A 24,185-nucleotide genomic window follows, 5' to 3' on the forward strand; every position below is an offset into this window, starting at 1 on the left:
TGGTGAGTTGAAAACTAGCTCTCTGGGGATAAGACGAAAAGCCTTATTTGTAGAGTTTGATCACATATGGGGTGTAAATACCGCCATCGTGGCCAGTTTCAAGCTAACAGTGATTTAACAACAGGCTCGCAAAACTGGCTCTAATGAGGTGATATGAACTCACTTCAAAGCACACCTCTAGACACAGAGGTGGGAAGCTGGGCCAATTTCCCACTATAAATCCTCTGGTACAATTTTAATTTCTGATGCCATATTTGGATTGACTATTTAAAATGTAACAAACTTTGAAATTTAGAAAAATTATCATGATTAGATTGCTGCATTCTCTTAGCCTTCTCTTCTCCAAGAGCCTTAGTTTTCCTTCCTTGAGAGTACCTATTCCGCTCTCCCGTACCTGGCCAGACTTTGTTAGGCAAGGTATCGATGCACCTTGTACAAAAAGGAACATTCCTTAACTGTAGCCTCTTGATTATATAGAGAAGGTGGCTACCTCCTCATTGTGCAAGCTGCAGGAATGTTCAGGCGAGGAAAGAGCCACTTCCAGAAAGAAGCTGTTGGTGAAACTGGGACTCACAGCTTCCAGCTTCCCAGCAGCTGTGTGAGTGTGACAGTCGTCTGCTGGCCGTGCCAAATAGGGGCGTCGCCCTCACAGTGGCCCACCTGAGTGGATCTGGGCTGCAGCGAAATTCCTCAGCAGTCTCCCATGCTCCTTCCTGTCCTGCACCCCGCCGGCCGAAGTGAGGACAGCCAGGCTAGAGAGGGGACATCAGATTCCTTCTTGGGTCATTCTAGAAGCCATCTTGCACCAATCTCCACGTCTGGTTTTTTTCACGACTGGGTTCAGTGTGTCTAACTCCAAGTGACTCTTCAGTTTTTAGCTGAAATATTTCTTCTAAGGCTGTTTCCTCTGTTATGACTTATGACTTATCACAACCGTCAGTTTATTCAACCTGTCTTTCTTGATCTGCTGAGCCCAATGCCTGTCTTTTTTTTTTTTTTTAATTTTTATAGTTTATTTTTCAGACAGAGAGAGATAGAGCATGAATGGGGGAGGGGCAGAGAGAGAGGGAGACACAGAATCTGAGGCAGGCTCCAATCTCTGGGCTGTCAGCAGAGGCTGATGAGGGGTTTGAACCCACGAACTGTGAGATCTGACCTGAGCTGAAGTCAGATGCTTAACCGACTGAGCCACCCAGGTGCCCCCACAATGCCTGTCTTAGTTAGTGGCATATTTCTAATATCTTGCACAATGCCTACCACATCTATTAGGTACTTGAATGCATGTTGGCTGAATGAATGAATGAAGTTATACTCCATGCTCACAAAACTTTCAAAAGGAAACATCCAGAGACATCTAATAAAAGGAACATTTTATTTGGAGAGAACTTGATCATTATTTTATCTTCATTTTCCATTAAGGCAGTAACAATCTTCCTGGTGGCAGGTGGGGGAGAATCATCTGAGGCTACATTAAGTTCAGTCAAAGATAAAGCCAACCACTTTGTGTTCAGATGCAGCAGAAATAGAGATTATGGGCTGGGAGAAGCCACATATTGGCTTCTCAACCCGCTGCCAAGGAACAGATCCAGCGGTGAAGCATTTCAATTGCTTTGAAAAATGGCTAAGTTCCGTGACATGCCATTCCCTAATGAAGACACCTCGGTGATGAGCCTTTTTACCATGATGGAGGGACTCTAGTGTTGGTTCACAGTACTCTGTGCCTTTTTAGCCTTCAGTATTTTTTCATGGAAATTGTATAATCTATTAGGGCTGCTCAAATTCACACCGTTTCTCTGGTTTTGTTTCAGAATTCTTTAAATGTCACATCCTGAGCAGAGGATGGCGCTGTTCATTGGCACATATTGGCCCCTTGAGCTTGGGGGTGGCAAAAAGTTTCTACAGTACCAAAAAAGTAAACGTTGATAGTATGGCCTTGCAGCAATCAGATACACTAAGATCTAAGAGCAAATGAGAGCAGAGCTGAATAGTTAGCCATACCACAGGCCGCACCTCTGTGGGTGGGGATAGAGGCTTTGCTATGGCTCTACACTTCCCCCTAGTGGTTTCATGCTCAATTACACCCTCCTTGGATGTAACCTGTCTATACAGAGTTAACAGTCTTTCTGAAGGCACAGTATTGAAGATGTTAGACCCGGTGTGAGCCCAAATTCTAGAGTTAAAACCAGAAGCTTCCTATTGGTTAGCAAAACCAAAACTTACGATATTTGGGACTCTAGTTCTGAGGAAAGGCTCTGATGATGTTTTACTTCTGCAGGTCTCCAGAGACTCTTGAGACCCCCGCCCCCCCCGCCCCCCCCAACAGCCTGACTGGTTTGTCAGATGCTCCAAATGGCCCAGACATGAGGATGGGCAGCAAAGGCAGGTCATGGAGAAGGCGTGGTTTGGAAAGAGTGTAGAGCAAAGCGAGAGGAGACAGAGTGTAGGAGAAAGGGAATGGAGGGTGAGGCTCGTAACAGATCAAATGCTGGCTTCCAGAAACAGACTTTATGGACTGGTTTGATGATTTCCCCCCTCCTGGTTCTCACCTTGAACAAAAAAGGCAGCCAAATTAAGCCAGTTTGAAGTATTGTTAAAATTAATAACACTGCAGCTTCTATATGTGACTAATAGCAAAAGCATGAAGGATGACTAGAAGATAAGTTTTTTTCTCTAGATTTTCAAAGAAGCAATAAATTCAACAATAAAAAAATATTTGTAAGAGGTTGGGTTTTTCTTTTTTTGCAAAGAATGAAGCATTTCCTTTAAATACAGGACAGGATACCTGACTGAACAAATATACACTTTTGGAATCCTCTATCATGTCACCGAGTTGAAAACTTTGGAATGGCTTGAATCGTCCCCCTGCTTCTTATAGGTACCCCATACTCAGCAATCAGGAATGTGTGCGTCACCTCCCCTCTGGGCCTTACACCCTCTTCATTCCTTTCCCCATGAGGCAAGCAAACACTGTCATGACCATTTTGGGATTCACTTCAACCAGGTCTTCTGGAAGGGCATACACTCTCGCTCCGATTTTCCGGGCCATAGAGATGGCATACCTAAAAGGGAGAAAAGAAGAAGAATGAGGGGAGCCTGAGAAACAAAGGATGAAGGGGATCCTGTAGGATCATAGTTACAGTCATTCCACATACTCCATACCACACACCACATGCCACACACCACACACTATCAGGACTCATTCCGGGGATAGCTGGAGCCAGTCACTGGCATCCTTCCACTTTTGTAAGCAAATCTTGGCTCAACAAAGCTCCGGACTCTATCAGGCTTTCTGTCTCAACTCATGATAATTCCAAAATTTATTTGTCCTTAGACCTCCCTAGCTCCCGCCACTTCTGATGCCTTCGTCACGAGTAGTCTCTTGGGCTGCAGAGCAGCAGAAAAGGTCATAGAGCTGAACAAGAACGTGTCCTGAGAGAAGTCTGCAGATCACATTTCAATGACAGAAACATTTTTTACAAGGGAAAAATGAGGGGAGATGCACCTGTAATACTGTGACATCACACATCAATTTTATTATTTGTCCCATTCCAATCCTTGCCCACATAGGCAGGCATTTATTTATGTCACTATATATAACACCATATATAACACTACAATAGCCAGAGTTTGATATTACACACTTTTCACATAAAATTATCATAGCTCCATTGGAACATTTTGATCTATTTATAATTATAGGAAAATAATTTTTATGTTATAATCTATTTTCAAATGAGCCCACACTATTACCTGGAAACTCTTTTATTCACCTCATAGATTACCTAGTAACCTCTTACAACAACTTCTCCAGATTCTCCATTCTACGCAAGGCCCCATTATGCTCTCTGCCTATAAACTAACTTTACTCTTACTCTATTGATCACATTAAATTAAGAGCATCAGGCAGGAGTAGTCCTCATTTTTTCTCCTTGCTCATTTCTGGATCACTACCTCTACATTAATTATCAATGAAATAAAAATGTATTTTTCTATTATAAAACACAGAGGGAAATTGTTGAGAAATTAGAAACAAGAGCTTCAAAAATCATGCAAATCTCAACACTGTAACATAACCATTTTTAGCATTTTGTAGAATTCCTTTTACCCATTTTTCTAAGTAATTCTGTATCATGTCCTTAGAGAAGAGTGCTTGGGATTCTGGGCTCTGAAGTCAGACTTTGAACCTCAGCTGGACCACTTAGTAATCGTAAGACCCTGGGTTCTGTAAGCTAACTTAAGGTACTTCAAATTCCTTAAACCTAATCATATTCCCCTTTAAAAACTAGGTCTAAGTCTTTTTTTTTTTCCCCCTTGAGTCTTCACACATATTCTTCCCTCTACCTGGAGTATTCTTTCTGCCTCCTTCCCCTGTGTACCCTCCGTCTTTCTTACTAGTCTCCTCAATTCATCTCATCTTAGATGTTACTTGCTCTGTAGAGCTTTGTTTCCTTTCCTGTCCCCTCCATAGCACCCTGTAGCCCCCCAACCCCATCTTTTATAACTACCATTCATAATTCTAGCATACAAGGAACATAGGACCTCCACTTTCCCAAACTGTGAAAAGAAGCATACTATTGAGGTTATGAATAAATAGGGCTGCTGCTATTCAACTTGTTAATTCTGGAACTCTGTGATGGGTTGAATTGTGCCTCTCCCCTCCCCCCAAAGATATATGGAAGCTCTATTCCCTAGTACTCAGATTATGTCCTTATTTAGGAAGAAAGTTGTTTTGGATGTAATTAGTTAAGATGAGGTCATGCTGGAGTAGAGTGGGGCCCTAATCCACTATGACAAGAGACCTTAAGAGAAGAGACACAGACATGCACACAGAAGGAAGACAGCCACATAGAGTCATAGACACAAAGGGAAGATCATGTGACGATGGAAGCAGAGGCTGGAGTGATTCATCTACGAGCCAGGACCGCTGGCCATCACCAGAAGCGAGGAGAGAGGCATGGGACAGACCCTCCCTCACAGCCTCAGAAGGAACCACCCCTGCAGACATCTCAGTCTTGTCCTTCCAGCCTCCACAACTGGGAGGGAATACATTTCTGTTGTTTTAAGCTGCCCTGTTTGTGGTATTTGGTTGTGACAGCCATTGGAAACTGATACAACCTGTTCTAAGAAAGGCACTACTCCAGAGGACAGGTCAGCAAACTTTCCATAAAAACTCAGAAAGTACATAGTTTAGGCTTTGTGGGCTTTGTTGCAACTACTCAACTCTGCCCTTCTAGCAGGGAAGCAGCTACAGAAAATATATAAATGAATAGGCATGGCTATGCCAATAAAACTTTATTTATAAAAGCAGACAACATATCAAATTTGGCTCACAGACTGTTGTGCGCTGACCCTCACTCTCAAGGAGCTGCCCTCAAGCTGGTAAAGACTCTAGTCTTCAACCCCACCTCCACCCATACATATCCACAGGGTGGATGTTTATATTTGGGCGTGCCATGTACTCTATTTAGAAAGTCTCCCATAGATTATAATTAGGAAATTGGTTTTAAGAAATTATAGACTTGCTTCTTGTTGTTCTTGGTCTTGTCCCCCTGCTAATACTAGGACTCTAAAGCTGCTATTGTACAATATCTAAAATAATGACGATGGGACACAGTAAGTAATGAGAAAAAGCATCAACAGTGCAATAAACTGTGCAAAGCCACAAACAATAGACTTTAAAGCTATCCAGTTGCCAACTGGGTCCCCCCTACTGCCTGGCCTCACATTTGTCTACGTACTTTGCATTGTTGAGTTTTTCTTCATCATTCAGGTTTTCCGTCTTCAGAAGGTCATAGTTAATGGAACCTGGTTGAATGGCATCAATGAGATCCAGAACAGGCAGACTTGTGCTAATCTTCGGGTCCTGCGCAGAGAGAAAGAGTTGGTTTATCAGTATGCCCCCAAGTTACTTCCATTCAGCTCAAGGGAAGTGGCTGGTTCTTTCCTCTTACGTAGGAAATGTACACAGCCTGGTGTGGGAAATGCCACAGTGTTCCACACAGTGTTTCACGTCAACTGTAGTTTCTGTAGGGGCGTTACCAACTTCCTGGTGCCTCGCTAAAATGAGGAAACCCAAAGTCTGCCAATAGGCAGGGAGACCTTCTCAAATAGTGAATGGGAAGAAGTTTGTATTACATCCCAGAAGTGACTGGCAGGGATCGTAATGAGGGCCCCGCTGAGCAGGAGTTTCAGAGGACGCTCCTTTCTTGGAGACCTCTGGCAAAGAATAGAGTCCGTAGGTCTAAGGAGGTGGTTGTGGCAGCTGGGTGACTGAATGCAATGACAGTCACTAGCACTGGTCAGTGCCTCATTGTTTGCCCAGAACTTTCTCGTAGGCTACCTCACATGTCACCGTAAGCCTGAGATATAAGCATCTCATCTTAATCTATAGTGAGTGAAGAGAGTTTCGGAGGTTAAGTGCCTCGCTGATAAGTAGTAGAGCCGGGACCTGAACCTAGGAACTTGGATGTAAATCCTGGGCTCTTTCTCTGGCACTGTGAAACGCTGTGATTTTCAGGCCTAGAGCCATGAAGGCTCCCATCTGCTCTCCCCTGTCCTGGGGACCTGTGAGCACATGTGGAGAGGCAGCTGGCCATCACCATCGGAGCACAGTCAGATCCAAACACTGCACACATTGCGGGTCCACAACAGAATAAATTCTTTTTTCATAATGTTTATTTTTATTTTTAATTTGAGAGAGGTTGACAGCATGAGTGGGGTAGATGCAGAGAGAGAGAGAGACAGAGGATCCAAAATGGGCTCTGTGCTGACAGCAGACAGCATAACATGGGGCTTGAACTCAAAAACTGTGAGATCATGACCTGAGCCAAAACTGGATGCTTAACTGACTGAGCCATACAGACGCCCCTCAGAATAAATTCTTAGCACGAAACAAGCTACAGGACCCTTGCAAGATGCTAAGTCTCTAGAATTGGTCCTTTGGATAAGACAGAGAATGATATTTTAAAAAATATAATGGGTCCATTTTTATTTACCCCTTGGTAACATGAGAACTACCACAAAAGTAAATCAATATGTAATCACAGTCTAATTTCCAACGTTAGCCTGAGCCTTGCTGAACAGCTGCAAGGGAAGCAAATTGGAAGGGTTTGAGTTTGGGCGTCTCTCCTGCTTTCTGCCACCATCTTGTCAGCTGATGTGCAGAGATGGCCGCCAACTAGCGGCATTCACAGATGAGGAGGGGACCAGGACTATTTCTAAAATGGTTAATCAAGAGTGAATTGTGTTCATTTTTAAAAGGTTTCACTTAATTGGAATGTGAGGCTAATCTGACTTTTTCTGTGTGTGTGTGTGTGTGTGTGTGTGTGTGTGTGTTTACTTAATCAATTCTATAATGACTTAGTGAGAAGACAGGAGAAAATTAGCCCAGGGCAACACAAGGAGCAAATGAGCTGTCAAACATTCCAATGAGTAAGTCCCACGAGAAGGCTCCAGAAGCCACAGGGTGACCTAGTGGGCCTCCGAGGTAGCTGTTTTACAGAGAGATTGCACCTCTGGGCTAACTACCCAATCTCCACCCAATTGCTGCATAGTAATGGTTAAGTGACCTAGAGATGCACACTGCTCTGTAACCTCGCCCTGCAGGTAAAGGTGCATTCCACTCACTGATGGATCATCCCCTGCAATGATTAGCTGTAACCTCGATTCCCTGAGCTCCAGTTTCCTTACCTATTAAGTGAGGAAAACAGTAAAGCTGCCTTCACAACGTCTGTCAGATGATACGAGACATAAACAAGGAGCGCCTGCTACTCAGGGCACATTCCATATTGAGTGTGCTCCCAAATTTGGCCTGTTGTCTGCTTTTATAAATAAAGTTTTATTGGAACACAGCCATGCCCATTCATTTATATATTTTTCCATAGCTGCTTCCTTGCCACAATAGCCGAGTCCAGTAACTCTGACAAAGCCTGCCTTTCCAAGCCTTTTTTGTTAGACCTTGTTCATGCCTCTCACCAGCCTCTGCTCCTACCTCTATTCAGCTCTCCAGATGGAAGGGTAAGCCGTTATCTGTGATGAACTCAAGGGAGTGGGCACTCCTAGAGCAACAACTCAGAAATACTTCCTACTCTTTTCGGTGGGGTGAAATTTTAATGTTTTTTTCCTGATTTTGAAGCAGAAGACCGAATCATGACAAACCACCTCAGCAATCCTATTAATACAAATTCTGAAGGGGTCTCCTGCCCTAACTCCTGACCTTTAAACCAAAAAAAACATAGTTAAGACGGCCCAGACATTATGACATGAATCAGGGGCACAAGTCCCTAGAGGAAGGATCCAACTAATGTACGAAACGCGAGTTAAGAAATTTAATAAAATGTAATGTTGTTTTTAATAAAAATAGGATTTGGCTACAAGTACACAACTAATTTTCTCTGGAAAAATATCACACGGGGAGATCTTTTGGCATTNTAAATTCTTTTTTCATAATGTTTATTTTTATTTTTAATTTGAGAGAGGTTGACAGCATGAGTGGGGTAGATGCAGAGAGAGAGAGAGAGAGAGACAGAGGATCCAAAATGGGCTCTGTGCTGACAGCAGACAGCATAACATGGGGCTTGAACTCAAACACTGTGAGATCATGAACTGAGCCAAAACTGGATGCTTCACTGACTGAGCCACCCAGGCACCCCAAAAATAGACCTTATTTTTTAGAGCAGCTTTAGATTTATGGCAAAGTAAGTGGAANCTTGCAAGATGCTAAGTCTCTAGAATTGGTCCTTTGGATAAGACAGAGAATGATATTTTAAAAAATATAATGGGTCCATTTTTATTTACCCCTTGGTAACATGAGAACTACCACAAAAGTAAATCAATATGTAATCACAGTCTAATTTCCAACGTTAGCCTGAGCCTTGCTGAACAGCTGCAAGGGAAGCAAAATGGAAGGGTTTGAGTTTGGGCGTCTCTCCTGCTTTCTGCCACCATCTTGTCAGCTGATGTGCAGAGATGGCCGCCAACTAGCGGCATTCACAGATGAGGAGGGGACCAGGACTATTTCTAAAATGGTTAATCAAGAGTGAATTGTGTTCATTTTTAAAAGGTTTCACTTAATTGGAATGTGAGGCTAATCTGACTTTTTCTGTGTGTGTGTGTGTGTGTGTGTGTGTGTTTACTTAATCAATTCTATAATGACTTAGTGAGAAGACAGGAGAAAATTAGCCCAGGGCAACACAAGGAGCAAATGAGCTGTCAAACATTCCAATGAGTAAGTCCCACGAGAAGGCTCCAGAAGCCACAGGGTGACCTAGTGGGCCTCCGAGGTAGCTGTTTTACAGAGAGATTGCACCTCTGGGCTAACTACCCAATCTCCACCCAATTGCTGCATAGTAATGGTTAAGTGACCTAGAGATGCACACTGCTCTGTAACCTCGCCCTGCAGGTAAAGGTGCATTCCACTCACTGATGGATCATCCCCTGCAATGATTAGCTGTAACCTCGATTCCCTGAGCTCCAGTTTCCTTACCTATTAAGTGAGGAAAACAGTAAAGCTGCCTTCACAACGTCTGTCAGATGATACGAGACATAAACAAGGAGCGCCTGCTACTCAGGGCACATTCCATATTGAGTGTGCTCCCAAATTTGGCCTGTTGTCTGCTTTTATAAATAAAGTTTTATTGGAACACAGCCATGCCCATTCATTTATATATTTTTCCATAGCTGCTTCCTTGCCACAATAGCCGAGTCCAGTAACTCTGACAAAGCCTGCCTTTCCAAGCCTTTTTTGTTAGACCTTGTTCATGCCTCTCACCAGCCTCTGCTCCTACCTCTATTCAGCTCTCCAGATGGAAGGGTAAGCCGTTATCTGTGATGAACTCAAGGGAGTGGGCACTCCTAGAGCAACAACTCAGAAATACTTCCTACTCTTTTCGGTGGGGTGAAATTTTAATGTTTTTTTCCTGATTTTGAAGCAGAAGACCGAATCATGACAAACCACCTCAGCAATCCTATTAATACAAATTCTGAAGGGGTCTCCTGCCCTAACTCCTGACCTTTAAACCAAAAAAAACATAGTTAAGACGGCCCAGACATTATGACATGAATCAGGGGCACAAGTCCCTAGAGGAAGGATCCAACTAATGTACGAAACGCGAGTTAAGAAATTTAATAAAATGTAATGTTGTTTTTAATAAAAATAGGATTTGGCTACAAGTACACAACTAATTTTCTCTGGAAAAATATCACACGGGGAGATCTTTTGGCATTTTACATTTCACCATCATTATGATAATAATCTGAATTGTGGAGCCGTGCACATTTTAAAAATATATTTTATGTTACTTTGGAAGAAACATGCCTAAAATAAGGTGCTAAAACGATAGATTTTTAAAATTAATTATTTCAGTAGAAAGTGACAAGAAATTTGTCAATGAAACAGCCCATGACCATCAAAACAATAATGGGCCATTCAAGCAAAATCAAAATTGGAGGGGGAAGCCTCAGATACCTCACACTGAAGGTCACTTTAAAATGGAGTGAAAACAATAAAGATTAGCATAGAGCTCAGGTGGCTGTGAGCAGTAGACTAAGATTTTTACCTTGAAACTGGAGATGGATGAACTTTTCTCCGCTTCCTTCAATGTTTCATTCACCCAGTTGACAATAATGTCATCATTGACCTTCTGCCCGCCTCCAATTTCTTCAAGAATATTCAGTGTGTACCTGAAAAAAAAATCAAGAATGATTTCTGGAGAAAAGTTGCTAGGGAATTCAATAACTCAGAAAGTAGCCAGGGTAGAAATGTTCTTTTCTGGCTAGTTTATGCCTCAGCAGGTAGCCCAGATACTGTTAGGTTTGTGGGAAAAAAAATAAATTAAAATAACAACAATATGTTCCTTTTAGGATAACTTAAAGTGTAGCTTAATCATTGTTATAGTGAGATGCAGAACAAATATGGCCTTCTAAGCACTGTCATTGCTCTGGGTAGGAAGAGAAAGCAGAAAAGAAGAGACGGAAAGGAAAACAAAGCAAAGGATTCAAAACAGTGACATGCTTCTTAACATAAAAATAGACGAACAATTCAACGTTTAAAAAAAAAACCCCACAGGGCCAACATAATAAGGAAAAAATATAAAAGAGTCTCCTTCTATCATAAAAGAAATATTAGGAATACATGGACTAAAGTTAATCTCTAGTCTGAGCATAAGAATCACCCTAGACACATACTATTATGAGAACTGAGTTTTGGGAGGATTAAAAAGTTGCTTCAAACTCTAGGAAATGAGAGACTGGAGGGGTAGGTGCAATAAATAAAATGACTTCCTCCCACAGAACCCAAGGGGAAGGTCAAGATGAGAAATGCTTACTCTGGGCCCAGAGATAGGATCAAATGCTGAGGAATTAGTGGATACAAATGGGATAAGTCTAGGTAGCTTTTGAAAATAATCCTCTTATAATAAGGCCCTAGTTTTGATCAGTTCATAAAGATGATGGTTTCTGGTATACCTGGCTTCTTGTTTCCTGAGAGTGAGCAGGGAGATTGAGTTATGAGCATTTACTGTAACACTTAGGAATTTCTGCCTGGTGAACGTGGTAAGAGAAGTAGATGAACTCATGCTTCATTGGGTCATGTCTACATGCAGCCTCATGGGACAAAGTGAGTTCATCTGCCGGAGGCTCTACTCATCTCAGGGATGTATTCTCACTTTCCCTTGTCAGGAGGCCCATACTGCTTTGTTGACAGGGTAGGGGCCAAGGGCATAAAGATTTTGAGTTAAAAAGCCATCTAGGCGTGCCTGGGTGGCTCAGTAGGTTAAGCGGCCAACGTCGGCTCAGGTCATGATCTCATAGTTCGTGGGTTTGAGCCCCGCGTCAGGCTCTGTGCTGACAGCTAGCTCAGAGCCTACAGCCTGTTTCAGATTCTGTGTCTCCCTCTGTCTCTGACCTTCCCCTGCTCACGCTGTCTCTCTCTCTCTCAGAAATAAAAAACATTAAAAAATTTAAAAAAAGAATAAAATAAAAAATAAAAAGCCATCTAAACCCAGCAGATTCAAGAAAAGCTCTTTACCTCCCCCTAGAACTGCCTACAAGAATGTAGATAGAGGGCCTGCTCCGGGAAGAGAGCTGTCCCATAGATAATTGCTTGCATTATTCACTGAACTAGGTGCGGTAGGCAGGGAGGTACGAAGCAAGTCCTACTCGCTCAAAGTCCTCCATGTCCATTGTTTATGAGTGGCCCACCAAACATTTGTTTACCAAACATTCACTTTTTTTCACCTTTCTGCAAATTGCGTTCTTCCCTTTGAAGTCCCAGACCCCTGACCCCGTCTCCTTATTTCTGAAGGATGTATATACCTCATTTTGCCTGACCATCTTTGGAATTTCCATGTCTGTGTGGATTCCTGTTCATACAAAATCAAATTTGATTTTCTCCTATTAAGCAGTCTCATATTAATTTGGTTCTCAGGCAGGCTAGAAGGGTTTCGAAAGGCAGAGGAAATGGTTTCCCCCTGCCAACACCCTAAAGTGGACAGAAGCTAGGGAAGGAAGTGGTACACACAGGCTCACCTCTATACAAAAGTCTATCTGTGCAAACACAAATAGCCAGCCACCAAGGAACAAGGAAACTTAGAGACGTGCAGAAAATCATGGAGGCAGCTGACTGCAGTCAGGGGTCTGAGTATGGCCCCTCGTGGTGACACAGAGTTCTGCTGAGTACAAAATTGCCTTTCCCCCACCTCAAGGAAGGTGTAGCGGTTTAAATGGAATCATATACCCACCTGGAAGTAAAAATGGTAAAAAGAAAGGACAGAATTAGGTCGGAGTCTCAATTCTGGACAGTCCACAGAGTACTAATTGTAGATTCAAAATTTAAAACAAAAATCAATTTGGCCCATGTCGACCTAGGATTTTCCTTGGCAGGAAGATAATCACTCCACGCCATCAAACATATTTGATGTTGAACTGCAACCTCTGGACAGGATCCCAGTATCACTGGTGTTTGCAAACTGTGCGGTGCTGAAAAGCCCTCTGTTACAGTGAAAGGGTGCCGTGAGCTCTTGCTCCAGCCACTGCCTGATTCAACAAAAGAGGATTGATGAAGGGGGCATGTGCAGCGCTGGAGGGTCTGTGATGATTATTCGCTTGCTTTTCTGCCTTCCAAGGCTTGTTTGATTTACTTAACTTCTGACCCAGAGGGACAAACCGTGGTGTTTTGTTTTGCAAGGACCTATCCCAAATTCACTATCCATGGCCTGTTTGATTTGGGGTGAATTCCTCATTTGCCTGCCTCTTTGTTCATTTGCTGGAGTCTGTCATTGCTGTCTGCTATCAGCTTACTTCTATCCAGCTTTTGTCTCCAAATTTATACACACACTATTTGCCAGCTTTCTAATCTGAGAACGATTTCCAGGCTACTGAAGGGGAAAGGGAGGTTTAAGCATAGGTCTCTCATTTGTTCTTGGGGGGGGGGGTAATGACATGCCATTTATTGGCCAGATAAATGACCAAATTAGCACATCTGTGCAATCCGATGAAATAAATTCCAGCTAGAACTAGCTCTAAATTTAACAGATCTGTTAATGTGCAGCACACAGAGAAAAATAAAAATCCCTTCTGGTGGCATTTACATAATTATCAGTCATTTCATCGCCTTCAACAGTAATGCATTTGTCTGTTCACTTTCTTATATGCACCATGCTGTAGTAAATGCTTATGAGAAATGTGACTTATTAACCAAGTGGGGACAGCAGCTGCAGTCTAGATCTTATCACATATATACCAGCCATAAAGTATGGCATGGGGCCACATTTCTATAAGATGTACAAAACAAAGATGCTATTACAAGGTGATTTTCAGGTATTATGAAATTCAAAATGGCCCGAGTATTTTCTTATCATTAAAACAGAAAATATCAAAGATTATTTCATATTCAAACCCAAAAGTTAACTTAACCATAGCAGCTAAAAAGACTTTTGCTTTGGTTTTTAAAGCAATCAGGGCACCTGGGTGGCTTAGTGGGTTAAGCGTCCAACTTTGGCTCAGGCCATGATATCATGGTTCAGGAGTTCGAACCCCATGTCAGGCTCTACGCTGACAGCCTGCTTGGGATTCTGTCTCCCTCTCTCTGCCCCTCCTCTGCTCACTCTCTGTCTCTCTAAATAAATAAATAAATAAATAAATAAATAAATAAATAAATAAAACATTAAAAAAATAAATAAAGCAATCAGCAGCTGAAGCCAGTCTATTACAAATTAAAAACACACATGAAAGGTAATAGAAAATAAGTCACACGTTTCTGAAAATATGCTGGTAGGGCAGCCCTGGGGCACTTTCAGTGATGTTTTAAATGCATGCAGCAAAATAAAAGATGTAGCTGATGTTTCTTTAGTTCTGAAGTCTTCTGTGCCAGAAAAGCCTTGCAACACCTGCCTTAAAATTTCAAGGAGACCTCAGTTTAGAGATGGGTGGTTGAGCACTATACCCGGTAAAGCAAGTGAGAATCAGGTAGTGAACTCCATTATGATCATTTCTGATTATACGACATCACCTGCAAACACTGACATACTTTGAGGACCATTAAGAATATCAGGACCTACAGACGGTGGCTTGGGAATAAAGCCAGAGTGCCTAGAGACACATGCCTCGTCTTTGTCATTTACTTGTTAGACATAATGTAATGTGACATGTGGTCTCTGGAACTTCCTTCCAGGTAGAAAATGAATTTAGTCATAGTAACATAGATTCTAATTAAGGGATGTAAGATTTCTGCCTGGTCAAGGCTATCAGTAGAGGGGAAAAGTGTGAAGCATTTAAAAGTAAACTGTTTTATACTTACAGATTTGCTCTCTTAAATTCTTCCTAGGCTCATGATTTTGTACCAAAAATTGTTTACTTTTATGATAATTTATTTTCTACTTATATATCATATTCTGCCTTGTTGCCACATGGCTCTCACGTTAATCAGGTTTATATTAAACTCTAAAAGGTATCTAAAATTATCTTGTGAAGAACTAGCAGGAAATTCTGCTTCTTTTTTTGTACATTCATTTTCTTTTTTTTTTGCTTTTTTAAATTATTTTTTATTAATTTAATTTTTTTAAATTTAAAAATATGGAATGCCTCACGAACTTGCGTGTCATCCTTGCACAGGGACCATGCTAATCTTCTCTGTGTCGTTCCAATTTTAGTGTATGTGCTGCCGAAGCGAGCACAGGAAATTCTGCTTCTGGCCATGATGTGGTGACAGGGACCAGATTTACTCTTTTGCCTTAAACATCCAAACACAATGAAAAACATATAAAACATTGTTGCTCAGACACTGGACAATAGGAAGCACAAAACAGTCATTCTTGAAATTAGGAAGGTAAATCTGGTGAGCCCTACGACTGTCCCAGCTTATTGCATGTAGTTTCCAGGCTGCAGTGCAGGGAGAGAGAACCCAAGCAGAGCACCAGCGGTCCCTCTGAGTTGAGAGGACAGGACTGACAACTCAAGGAAGCCAAGGTGCCTGGAGCAGAGTATCAGAGAGGAGAGAGCTGCCTGGAAAGCAAAGAGTCATCTAGAAAGAAAGCTCCAGACATTTTCAGAGTGTTTGCCACAAGTCTTTAGCTGAGTAAAGTGAGTAAACTCAGCACATGTGTGAGAGAAAACTACCAAAGACTGGGACCAGAGCTGTCAGAAGCGAATGGGCAGAATGACTCTTGGGACTCACACAGCACTGTAACTAATGTGGTTCCCACCAGCTAGAGTGTCAAAACCCTCATGATACATGGAGCATCAAGTTCAGTACTCAGAGAGGATTATCTCAGTATCGAGAGACAAAATTAGCTCAAAACTAAGTGAACTTAAAAGTTAGGCTCAAAAGGATCAAACTGCGTTTAAGTAACTTAACTGCATCCTGGGACAAAATATAAGAATATTTAAAGGCAAACAGATATATCCAGCACATAGCAAGGTGAAATTCACAATGCTTCACACACAATAAAAAATTAGTAGGCATGCAAAGAAGCAGTGAAGTATGACCTATAATGAAGACAAAAATCAATCAATAGAAACAGACCCATAAATAAGTCACTATAATTATATTCTATATGTAGAGAAAAGAGATTCAGGAGATGCTGAAAAGACCCTACTCAAATTTTTATACATGTAAACTATAATGTCTGAGATTAAAAAAAAACTATATATACTGGATGGAATTAATGTAAAATTAGACACTGAAGAAGAAGAGCTTAGTGAACTTGAAGACAAAGCAATAGAAATTATCCCAAATGAAACATACTGTGGAAAAATGAAAACAGAGGGGGGAAATGAATAGAGTATCAATAAACCCAGGGACAACTTCAAATGACCAAATAGGTGTGGACTTGGAGTTACCCAAAAACAAACTGGACTGGGTGGTACAGGAAACATATTTGAGGAAATAAAAGCCAAAAGTTTTCCACATTTGATTTAAACTATAAACTCTCAATTTCAAGAAGTTCAACAAAACTCAAGCCCATTATACCAAAAGCCCATTATAATCAACTTGCTTAAAACCAGTGATAAGGAGAAAATCTGAAAATATGCCACGGAAAAAAGACATTATATCAAAGGAATGAAGATAAGAATAACAGATTTATCACTGGAAACAATGCAAGCCAGAAGACAAAGAACATTATTTTTGAAGTACCAAAAGAAAAAAAAAACTATCAACCTAGAATTCCACACTCAGAGAAAATATCTTTCAAAACTGAAAATGGAATAAAGACTTTTTAGGCATCTGGAGGCTGAAATGCATCCTCACCAGTGGATGTACATATTAGAAATATTTCAGATAGAAAGTAAACTAAATCAGATGGAAATATAGATCAACACCATGGAAAGAAAAGCACCAGAAATGGCAAAGGTGTAAGTAAGTATAGCACATTTTCCCCTTATTGTGAAAGCCTCTTTAAAAGATAATTGACTTATTTATATAAATCAAAAATATTGGACAAAGATATGTCATGCCAACATTAATCAAGAGAAAGCTGGAGTAGCTATATTAACATCAGAAAAAGTAGATTTCAAAGAAAAGAATATTATCAGGAGTAAACAAGGTCATGCCATGATGAGAAAGGGGTAACTCGTTAAAATGACAAGCCATCTAAAATATTTAGTAATCTAATAACAGAGTTTCAAAATACCTTAAAGAAAATTTAAAGACTTGAAAGGAAAAAAATGACAGGGAAATAACAAAGCTCCCCTTTGGTTTTAAGTTTAGCTTAAAATAAAATAGGAAAAAAATAACAGGAAAATAAAAATTGGGAAAATAACAGGAAAAAAATAATAGGAAATTTTAAAAAATACTCCTTTGGTTTTAAGTTTAGCTTACAATGTAGTTTTGCTGGTTTATATCACATTCCTGAAAATGTGCTCATATTTTTCCAGGTCGATAAGATACCCAATAAAAAGCCACTTCCCTGATACATTACCTTCTCATTAACTGCCATATCAAGGCTAATGTTAGAGTACGATTTCCTTCATTGAGATCTTGTCCACCGATGCCAACCAGAGAAAACTTAGCTTGATTCTTCCCCAGCTCCACTGCGTAGTTACAATTCTCAAGCTGTTAAGGAGCAAGAAGGAACGCATTCTAATGCCATAATCTCTATGGTCAGAAATACCAGATGAGATAATTTTTAAAAAAGACACAAAATGAAATAAATATCATCAGACTGAATGGTCTCTCATGTCTTGTCTGGTTCTGCAATTCTAGGATTCTAATTAGTCAAAGTATTTGCCATCTTTTCTTCCCTAGAACTCCTTGTGTCCACCAAAAAATATTTCTAGTGTGCTCCAAGTGCAAAACCAAAATGAATTCATTATTATGAATACTGTCATGGCTATCTCACACCACAGAAATAGAGGGCCATGCCCAGTTACCTGTCCATACTATTCCTAGAACCGCTGAATTTGTGGAGGCCGACATGGAAAATCCAGATCCTCCATCCTACACGCACATAATGGCTGACGTGTGGGACAGGTATTCCCATGGCTACGCTTGGATCGTAAAGAGCCAGAGAGACAAGAGATGGTGAGAAATATTTGTGCCAACCCCATTGCTGTTTTTATGAAACAAAGTGTCCCCACAGTTCTTTGTATAAGTCAAACTGTCTGTATAAAGCTCTAATTCTTTAGGAATTAGAATAAGGATCCTGCTGGTGGAAAAGCAACCCTGTAGTTCTGCTCGCTCTAATTATCTTAATTAGAATTTTTACATCATAATGTTTAAAGACATCTGACATGGAATTATAAATAAGTAATCAACTGAAATAATGGACTCACTTTAATGAAACTATTCAGGCTTCTGATTGCTGTACTATAATTTAATCCCTGGATAAACATTACTTATCTAAGTATTCACAGGGTGCTCCTGCAGGCTTATGGCTTAACCTGCCTGTTGGAACATCAAAGAGTCATTGTTTACCTTCTTCATGTTGCCTCCCAGTTTGGGGTATGGTGGTTTGTTTACTCTGTTCCAATCAACAGGGACTTTAATCTTTTCATAGAGCTGGAAGATGACCAGGGCATCTGATAAGTCACTGAACAAAAACAAACAGAAAAGAATTCTCAGGTCGTCACCATTTATTAAGGGCCTGCAGTGGGCAGGTACTTCTTTATACATCAGCACAAGGGATATTTGCGATAACCTGGCAAAATTGGTATTAGCAGCTCCATCTGTAGAGGTGAAGAAACTCTGACTCAGAGAAACTGAAGAAACTTCCTCAAGGTCTCTCCCAAGTGTGACTGCCTATGCTCCCATAAGCCAGAACATGCTGCCTCCAGGAAAAGAAATATGGCTTCAACAAATAGCATGGGAGACCCAATCCCATACACTTAACTTTTTTGTTTGTTTTGCCTGCTCATGAGCAGATCGCAGGCTTACAATATGTAGTAAATCTGTCTGTTTGCTGGATTCTGATTTTTCTACTGAACACACAGCAAGGATGGTCAATGGAAGTGAGTTTCTCAGCTGAAGACACAACACGGGCAGCTCCATTTGGTATTATTCCCCTTCTCATCAAGATGCACACATTTGGGGAAGAGAGTTGCACGCCATAGAGGTATCTGAAATCCCAGGGATCTTTCAAGGTCTCAGTTCTCACGTTAAAGATGAATCCCTACATGGGGCGCCTGGGTGGCTCAGTCAGTTAAGTGTCAAACTCTTGATTTAGGCTCAGGTCATGATCTCACAGTTCATGAGTTCTGGCCCCATGATGGACTCTGCAGTGGCAGCGTGGGGCTTACTTGGGATACTCTTTCTCTTTCTCTCTCTCCCTCTTTCTCTGCTCTTTTCCCTCTCATTCTTGCTCTCTCTCAAAATAAATAAGTAAACTTCAAAAAAAAAAGATCTGTATGTTTAAAAAGAAGGGATGAGTCCCTACATATTCTCACCTGTACAAATGATTGACTCGAGGGTTAACGCCCAAGGAATTCATCCAGTTCCTAAATGTCCGTTCTTCTCTCGTCTCACCTAAATTAAAAAAGACCCATTATCTTTCAGGCCCCTAAAAAAATAGGCATTTTTCATGATCAAAGTTTCACTAAAGAGGTTATACTAAAAACTAGATGAAGAATGAAAAAATTAATTCAATAAACCTTAATAGATTTGGATGACACTTGTGCTGTGTTAATTCTTTTCTCTATTCCAATTCAGTGACTGTTTCTGTAGCATCTATTAGTGTATGAGCTCCTGTCCGGAGAAGTGGTTCAGAGTTGGTGCTTAAAAGGCTAACATTCTTTCAAGGACAAGACTTCTAGGCATCAGAGTGAGATCATGCAAGCTAGAGAGCCAGCATAGGAGGTAAATATATTTGCTATTTGAGTTCAGACAGGAGAGAGAATAATGTGGGCTAAATTTGGAGGGAGTGGAATTTGAGCCTCACCTTACAGGACTAGTCAAATCTGGACTGCAAAGAGGAAAGGGGAGAGGATTTGAGGGAATGGTAAGTGGTGGGGAGAGGAGACAGGGTAAATAGGAACATAAAGGGAGCGAGAGGCAAGGTCTGTGTTAAGACCATTAGGCACTCATTTTTCAGGGATCTGTGTTATACATGGAGATAAGGCTGGAGCAGCTGGAACCAGAATCGGGGATCTCTGATTGCCAGCTACCAGATTTGGGTTGATATATTAAACAATGCCAGCCATTATGGGCTCTCTTTTTTATTACTATAATAAATTCCTGAGCAAGGCAGAGATATAATGAAGGCGGTACTGTGATGTGCCTGGCAGCAGTGTGCGAAATTACTGAAAGGCAACGTGCATTTAAATTAAACACGCAGAGGGGAAAGCGTGTGCCACCGGCACATGGGTACATTCAAGTGCCTGATAAATGGAGAGACAGGCCCCTAAGACCTATTGAAATGATTGGTGTATGATTTAATAAGAGCCCAGAAAGCAGTAAGGAAAAATAACAATCTGAAAGCCATTCTGCAAGAAGAACTATTAGTATTTACTAATTCAGTAGACTTAGAGGCGAAGAGGAAAATATCAAAGCAGAATCCAGGGTTGTGATGACTGAAGAAAAAAGTGGTATGAGTAGTGAAAATGGAGAATTTCTAAGGGAGAGCGGGGAGATGGTAGCAAGATGGGGATGCATGTTGCAGGGTGGGGGTGGGGTGGGGGCAGACAGGATAAATTCTGCTTTGTGTTTGCTGAATTCCAAGTGATGGCAGAGGAACCAAATGGGGATGTTCGAGAGGCAGCTGGAAGTGGGTGATTAGAGGGCTTGATGTATATACTTGGTAATCAACAAAACGCCTGGACCCCTGACCACAATTTATCAAATGATTCAAAGGCACCACTGTTGGAATACAGATTGATTTTGCACATCCAGCTTGGGTAAGGCATTGCAGAAAAAGAAAAATCGAGATTTTAAATCTAGATTTCCTTTCTTTGGTTGGATTCATTTCATATCAATTTTGTCTTGAATTTTTTTGTCTCAATATTGAAACTAATTCACGACAGGGAAAAGGACCCGACTACAGCTACATGCTTTTTGTTTGATCTTAGGGCACTAATCCCCAAGTTCCAACTGTTAGAGATTCTGCCTCAAAACTTTACTCTTCCCCACCCCACCCCCAAATCCAAATTGAAGTAACAAAACAAAAACCCCACTAAGCACCTCTTAGCATTAAGTTAAATATTTTTAGATGATGAGTGGCTGCAATCTCTTGCCTCCAGGAATTAACACTCAGTCCATTAAGTACATAAATTAGGTTTTTGGAACTCAGGATTTATTTCATCTGATAATTAAATGCATTGTCTTCCCTAAAACATTTAATTCTGATAATGGATGAAGCCTATGTATAATGGACATGATATAATGGTATTTGATTATTCCTGCTAGGCTGTAATTGACTTGATTAATCTATTTATTCTCTTTGTTATATACCAGAGAATTGCTGACCTGTTGGCAAATCTTCCCCAATGTGTGAGGGATTTACATTTGCTTAGCAGGTAATTTCAAACTGCCCTTGAATTAGAATTGTGAATGCCTTTAGGAACCTATCAGCAACAGGTTTCCAATTACCTTCAAGAGCCCCCCAGTCGATGTCCTGGTTCTCTGGTTTGTGCAGGGCAGGGTATCTGTTAAAGAGGTTGGCAATGAAAGCCAAGTTCAACTTAGGGTTGCCTCGAACAACATCTGTGGCTGTGACAAATTGCCGGCAGCCCAGCCTCTCTGCCTGCTGCAGCATGCACTCTGCCCTCTGGATGTCGTCCTTCTCCTGTAATGATGAAGGTCAGGTCAAGGTTGGGTCAAGGCTCTCCATGCACAAAGTAGGCAGGGTAACATGAAAAAGGAATGGGAACCATACTGAAGTCCTCAGTGCATAACCTCAGAGAGACACTTAACCACAGCATACTGTTACTTACGGTTGCCTAAACTGAAATCAGCAAGTTACACGTAAAAGGAATCTCAGAAACTGAGTCTCTCATCTCTATACAGAACTATTTCAGATGAATGCGTAGTTGTCCTGTTTTTAAAGAGATTCAAGAGATTCTACAATCCATCATTTAAGTTGACCTTAATTATTTTCTATGATTAAGCTTCCTTTTTATTATTTGTTTGCAGAGTCCATGATATTTTGTCTATCAAAAGTGTTCATGTGATCATCAAAAATTATACTCTTCCGTTCATCAAAGATATTTACACCTGTCAATAAGAACTTCTGATTAGTATAAACACCTTTTCCAAACTGAGTTGGTACACTTGCAACTCAAAATAAATGTGATCAGTTAGGCGAGCTACATAGTGTCATTGAAAAATACATAAGCACAATTTGGCTTTTGTACACTTCTTTGAGGATGTGATCTATTAAAATTCTATTCAAAGAGTTGTAGAGGATCTCCAGTCCTTTTAAGTAGACTCTTATTAGAAGGTAAAGTTTTGTTTAAATGTGGTCCACCTTTCTTAAAATTCTTAAGAGTCTATGAAACCACTAATTTTCAGAAAACAGAACTTAAATTGAATTATTTATTAATTGAAGCTTTACTAGATAACACTGAACATGATACATTTCATGAGTTTCTCATTCAGAAATGAGTTAACTTTAATGTTCACTGATTGGACTTAACTCTAATGATATCAAAGGAGGCACAAAAATGGATAAGGTAATCTCTCAAGGTCAATATTAAAGTGATAGAAAAACTAAGGTCTGTGTTGACGGTTTTTAAGAATCCTCAAACTACACTTTTTTTTTTTTTTCAAATAGTTTATTGTCAAGTTGGTTTCCATATAACACCCAGTGCTCATCCCCACAAGTGCCCCTCTCCGTACCCATCCCCCCACCCCAAACCAGACACTTCTAAGAACTCACACAATCTTATCCAGCCCTTTTCTCCTATTATCCCCACTGATGTCATGAGGCAGAGTTGTGGCTGGATGAATATGGGAGCCATCCTGGGTTTAAATCTTTTCTATGCCATGTACCGGCTCTGTGGCCACAAGATGATTATTAGCCTCTGTGACCTTCAGTTTTCTCAACCATAAAATAATTATTAACACTTAGCTTAGTGATGTTTGCATGGGTTAGACACAGTGTATACAACATGCCTAGTATAGTACCTGGTACATAAGACCAAAGCTGGGGTGTTGTTTCCTTATTATCATCAGAAGAAAAGGACCTCAGCCTTAGATCAGATAACTTCCAACAGTCTGTCATATGATCTTGGACATACTAATTAATCCTTCTCAGACTCAGATTTTTTTATTTACAAAGTGAAAGTTTATTTATTTGTATAAATATCCCACTGATTTCTAGAAATAATACTCGGGTACCTAAACGTGAACTAATCATACCTCTTGGCATTGTTGTGCCCTATTAAATGATGAACCGTATACAGAAATGTGTGGCATTGGATTGGTGGTAGTTTCTTTCTTTCCTTAACATCCATTTTCAGATTCAATTTCCCACAGTTGTTACCCTGAACCATTAACTATTATTAACAGTTTTAACAGGGCTTCACGCAGAGATCTCCACTCATGCAGCCCCAGAGTCAGGGTCACGGGGGGCAATGGAACTACCAACTTAACCTCACGTTCTCTAAACGCAGCTTGGGACATGGCCTTACCCTGAGTCCTGACATGTCGATAACGACAGCAGGAATGCCTTCTTCATCTCCTTTTGGAGCCACCTGTTCAAGCAGGTGGTAATAAGCTTTGGAGTCCTGTGAGAAATTAAGAAATTACAATTTCAAAACAGCGCAGCTAATTACATACTTAGCAAGACAGTAATTTCCCAAAAGCAAACATATTCTATTTTATTATTTGACTGTCATTCAAGAATGCAACTTAATTAACAACGCTGGAAACATTCACTAATTTGAGTTTTCGATTTGTCTGTTTACATACATATTGGACTTTCTTTTTAAAAAGAGGTATAACAAATATATGACACACACAGAAGGCAACCCAAAGAGGCAAATGCTACTCTGTGGTACTTAGGGGAGAAAAAGACTTTATGTATATGTATTAAATTGTATACAGAAAAAAAAATACCTTTATATTGCTGTAGAAGTCAGTCAGCTAAGGTTGAATTAAAAAAAAGTGACAGAAAAAGGAAGCAGAAGTTTAAAGCAGAGCTTAAAAATACATTTAAGTGGACAATCAGCAAAAGAAAAAGAAAAATTTCAGAGACAGAAGGTTGAAGCATTAACAAGCAATCTTTACATAAAAGGAGATATTACTATGACAAGTGCAT

The 24,185-nt window shown here is 40.6% G+C and overlaps 1 protein-coding gene and 1 non-coding gene across 3 annotated transcripts in view; both read right to left on the bottom strand.

Moving 5' to 3' along the window:
* Positions 1-1,353: 1,353 nt before the first annotated feature.
* Positions 1,354-24,185, bottom strand: part of LCP1 (lymphocyte cytosolic protein 1) — an 84,905-nt gene continuing 62,073 nt past the window's right edge. For both annotated transcript variants that reach the window (XM_077778767.1, XM_077778766.1), the window contains exons 9-16: positions 23,557-23,652; positions 21,515-21,710; positions 19,378-19,456; positions 18,410-18,524; positions 17,415-17,548; positions 10,557-10,680; positions 5,739-5,863; positions 1,354-3,059 (exon numbers count right to left, since the gene is read on the bottom strand). In XM_077778767.1, the coding sequence (XP_077634893.1) occupies positions 2,927-3,059; positions 5,739-5,863; positions 10,557-10,680; positions 17,415-17,548; positions 18,410-18,524; positions 19,378-19,456; positions 21,515-21,710; positions 23,557-23,652 (1,002 nt within the window). In that variant the 3' untranslated portion in view covers positions 1,354-2,926. The remainder of the gene's footprint in view (positions 3,060-5,738; positions 5,864-10,556; positions 10,681-17,414; positions 17,549-18,409; positions 18,525-19,377; positions 19,457-21,514; positions 21,711-23,556; positions 23,653-24,185) is intronic.
* Positions 15,064-15,170, bottom strand: LOC144243676 (U6 spliceosomal RNA). Its single transcript, XR_013338733.1, has one exon. It is a non-coding gene; the product is annotated as a U6 spliceosomal RNA (small nuclear RNA).

Source organism: Crocuta crocuta, unplaced genomic scaffold (genome assembly GCF_008692635.1).
Source record: "Crocuta crocuta isolate KB4526 unplaced genomic scaffold, BGI_CrCroc_1.0 scaffold586, whole genome shotgun sequence".
In the NCBI taxonomy this organism is placed as follows: Eukaryota; Metazoa; Chordata; class Mammalia; order Carnivora; family Hyaenidae; genus Crocuta; species Crocuta crocuta.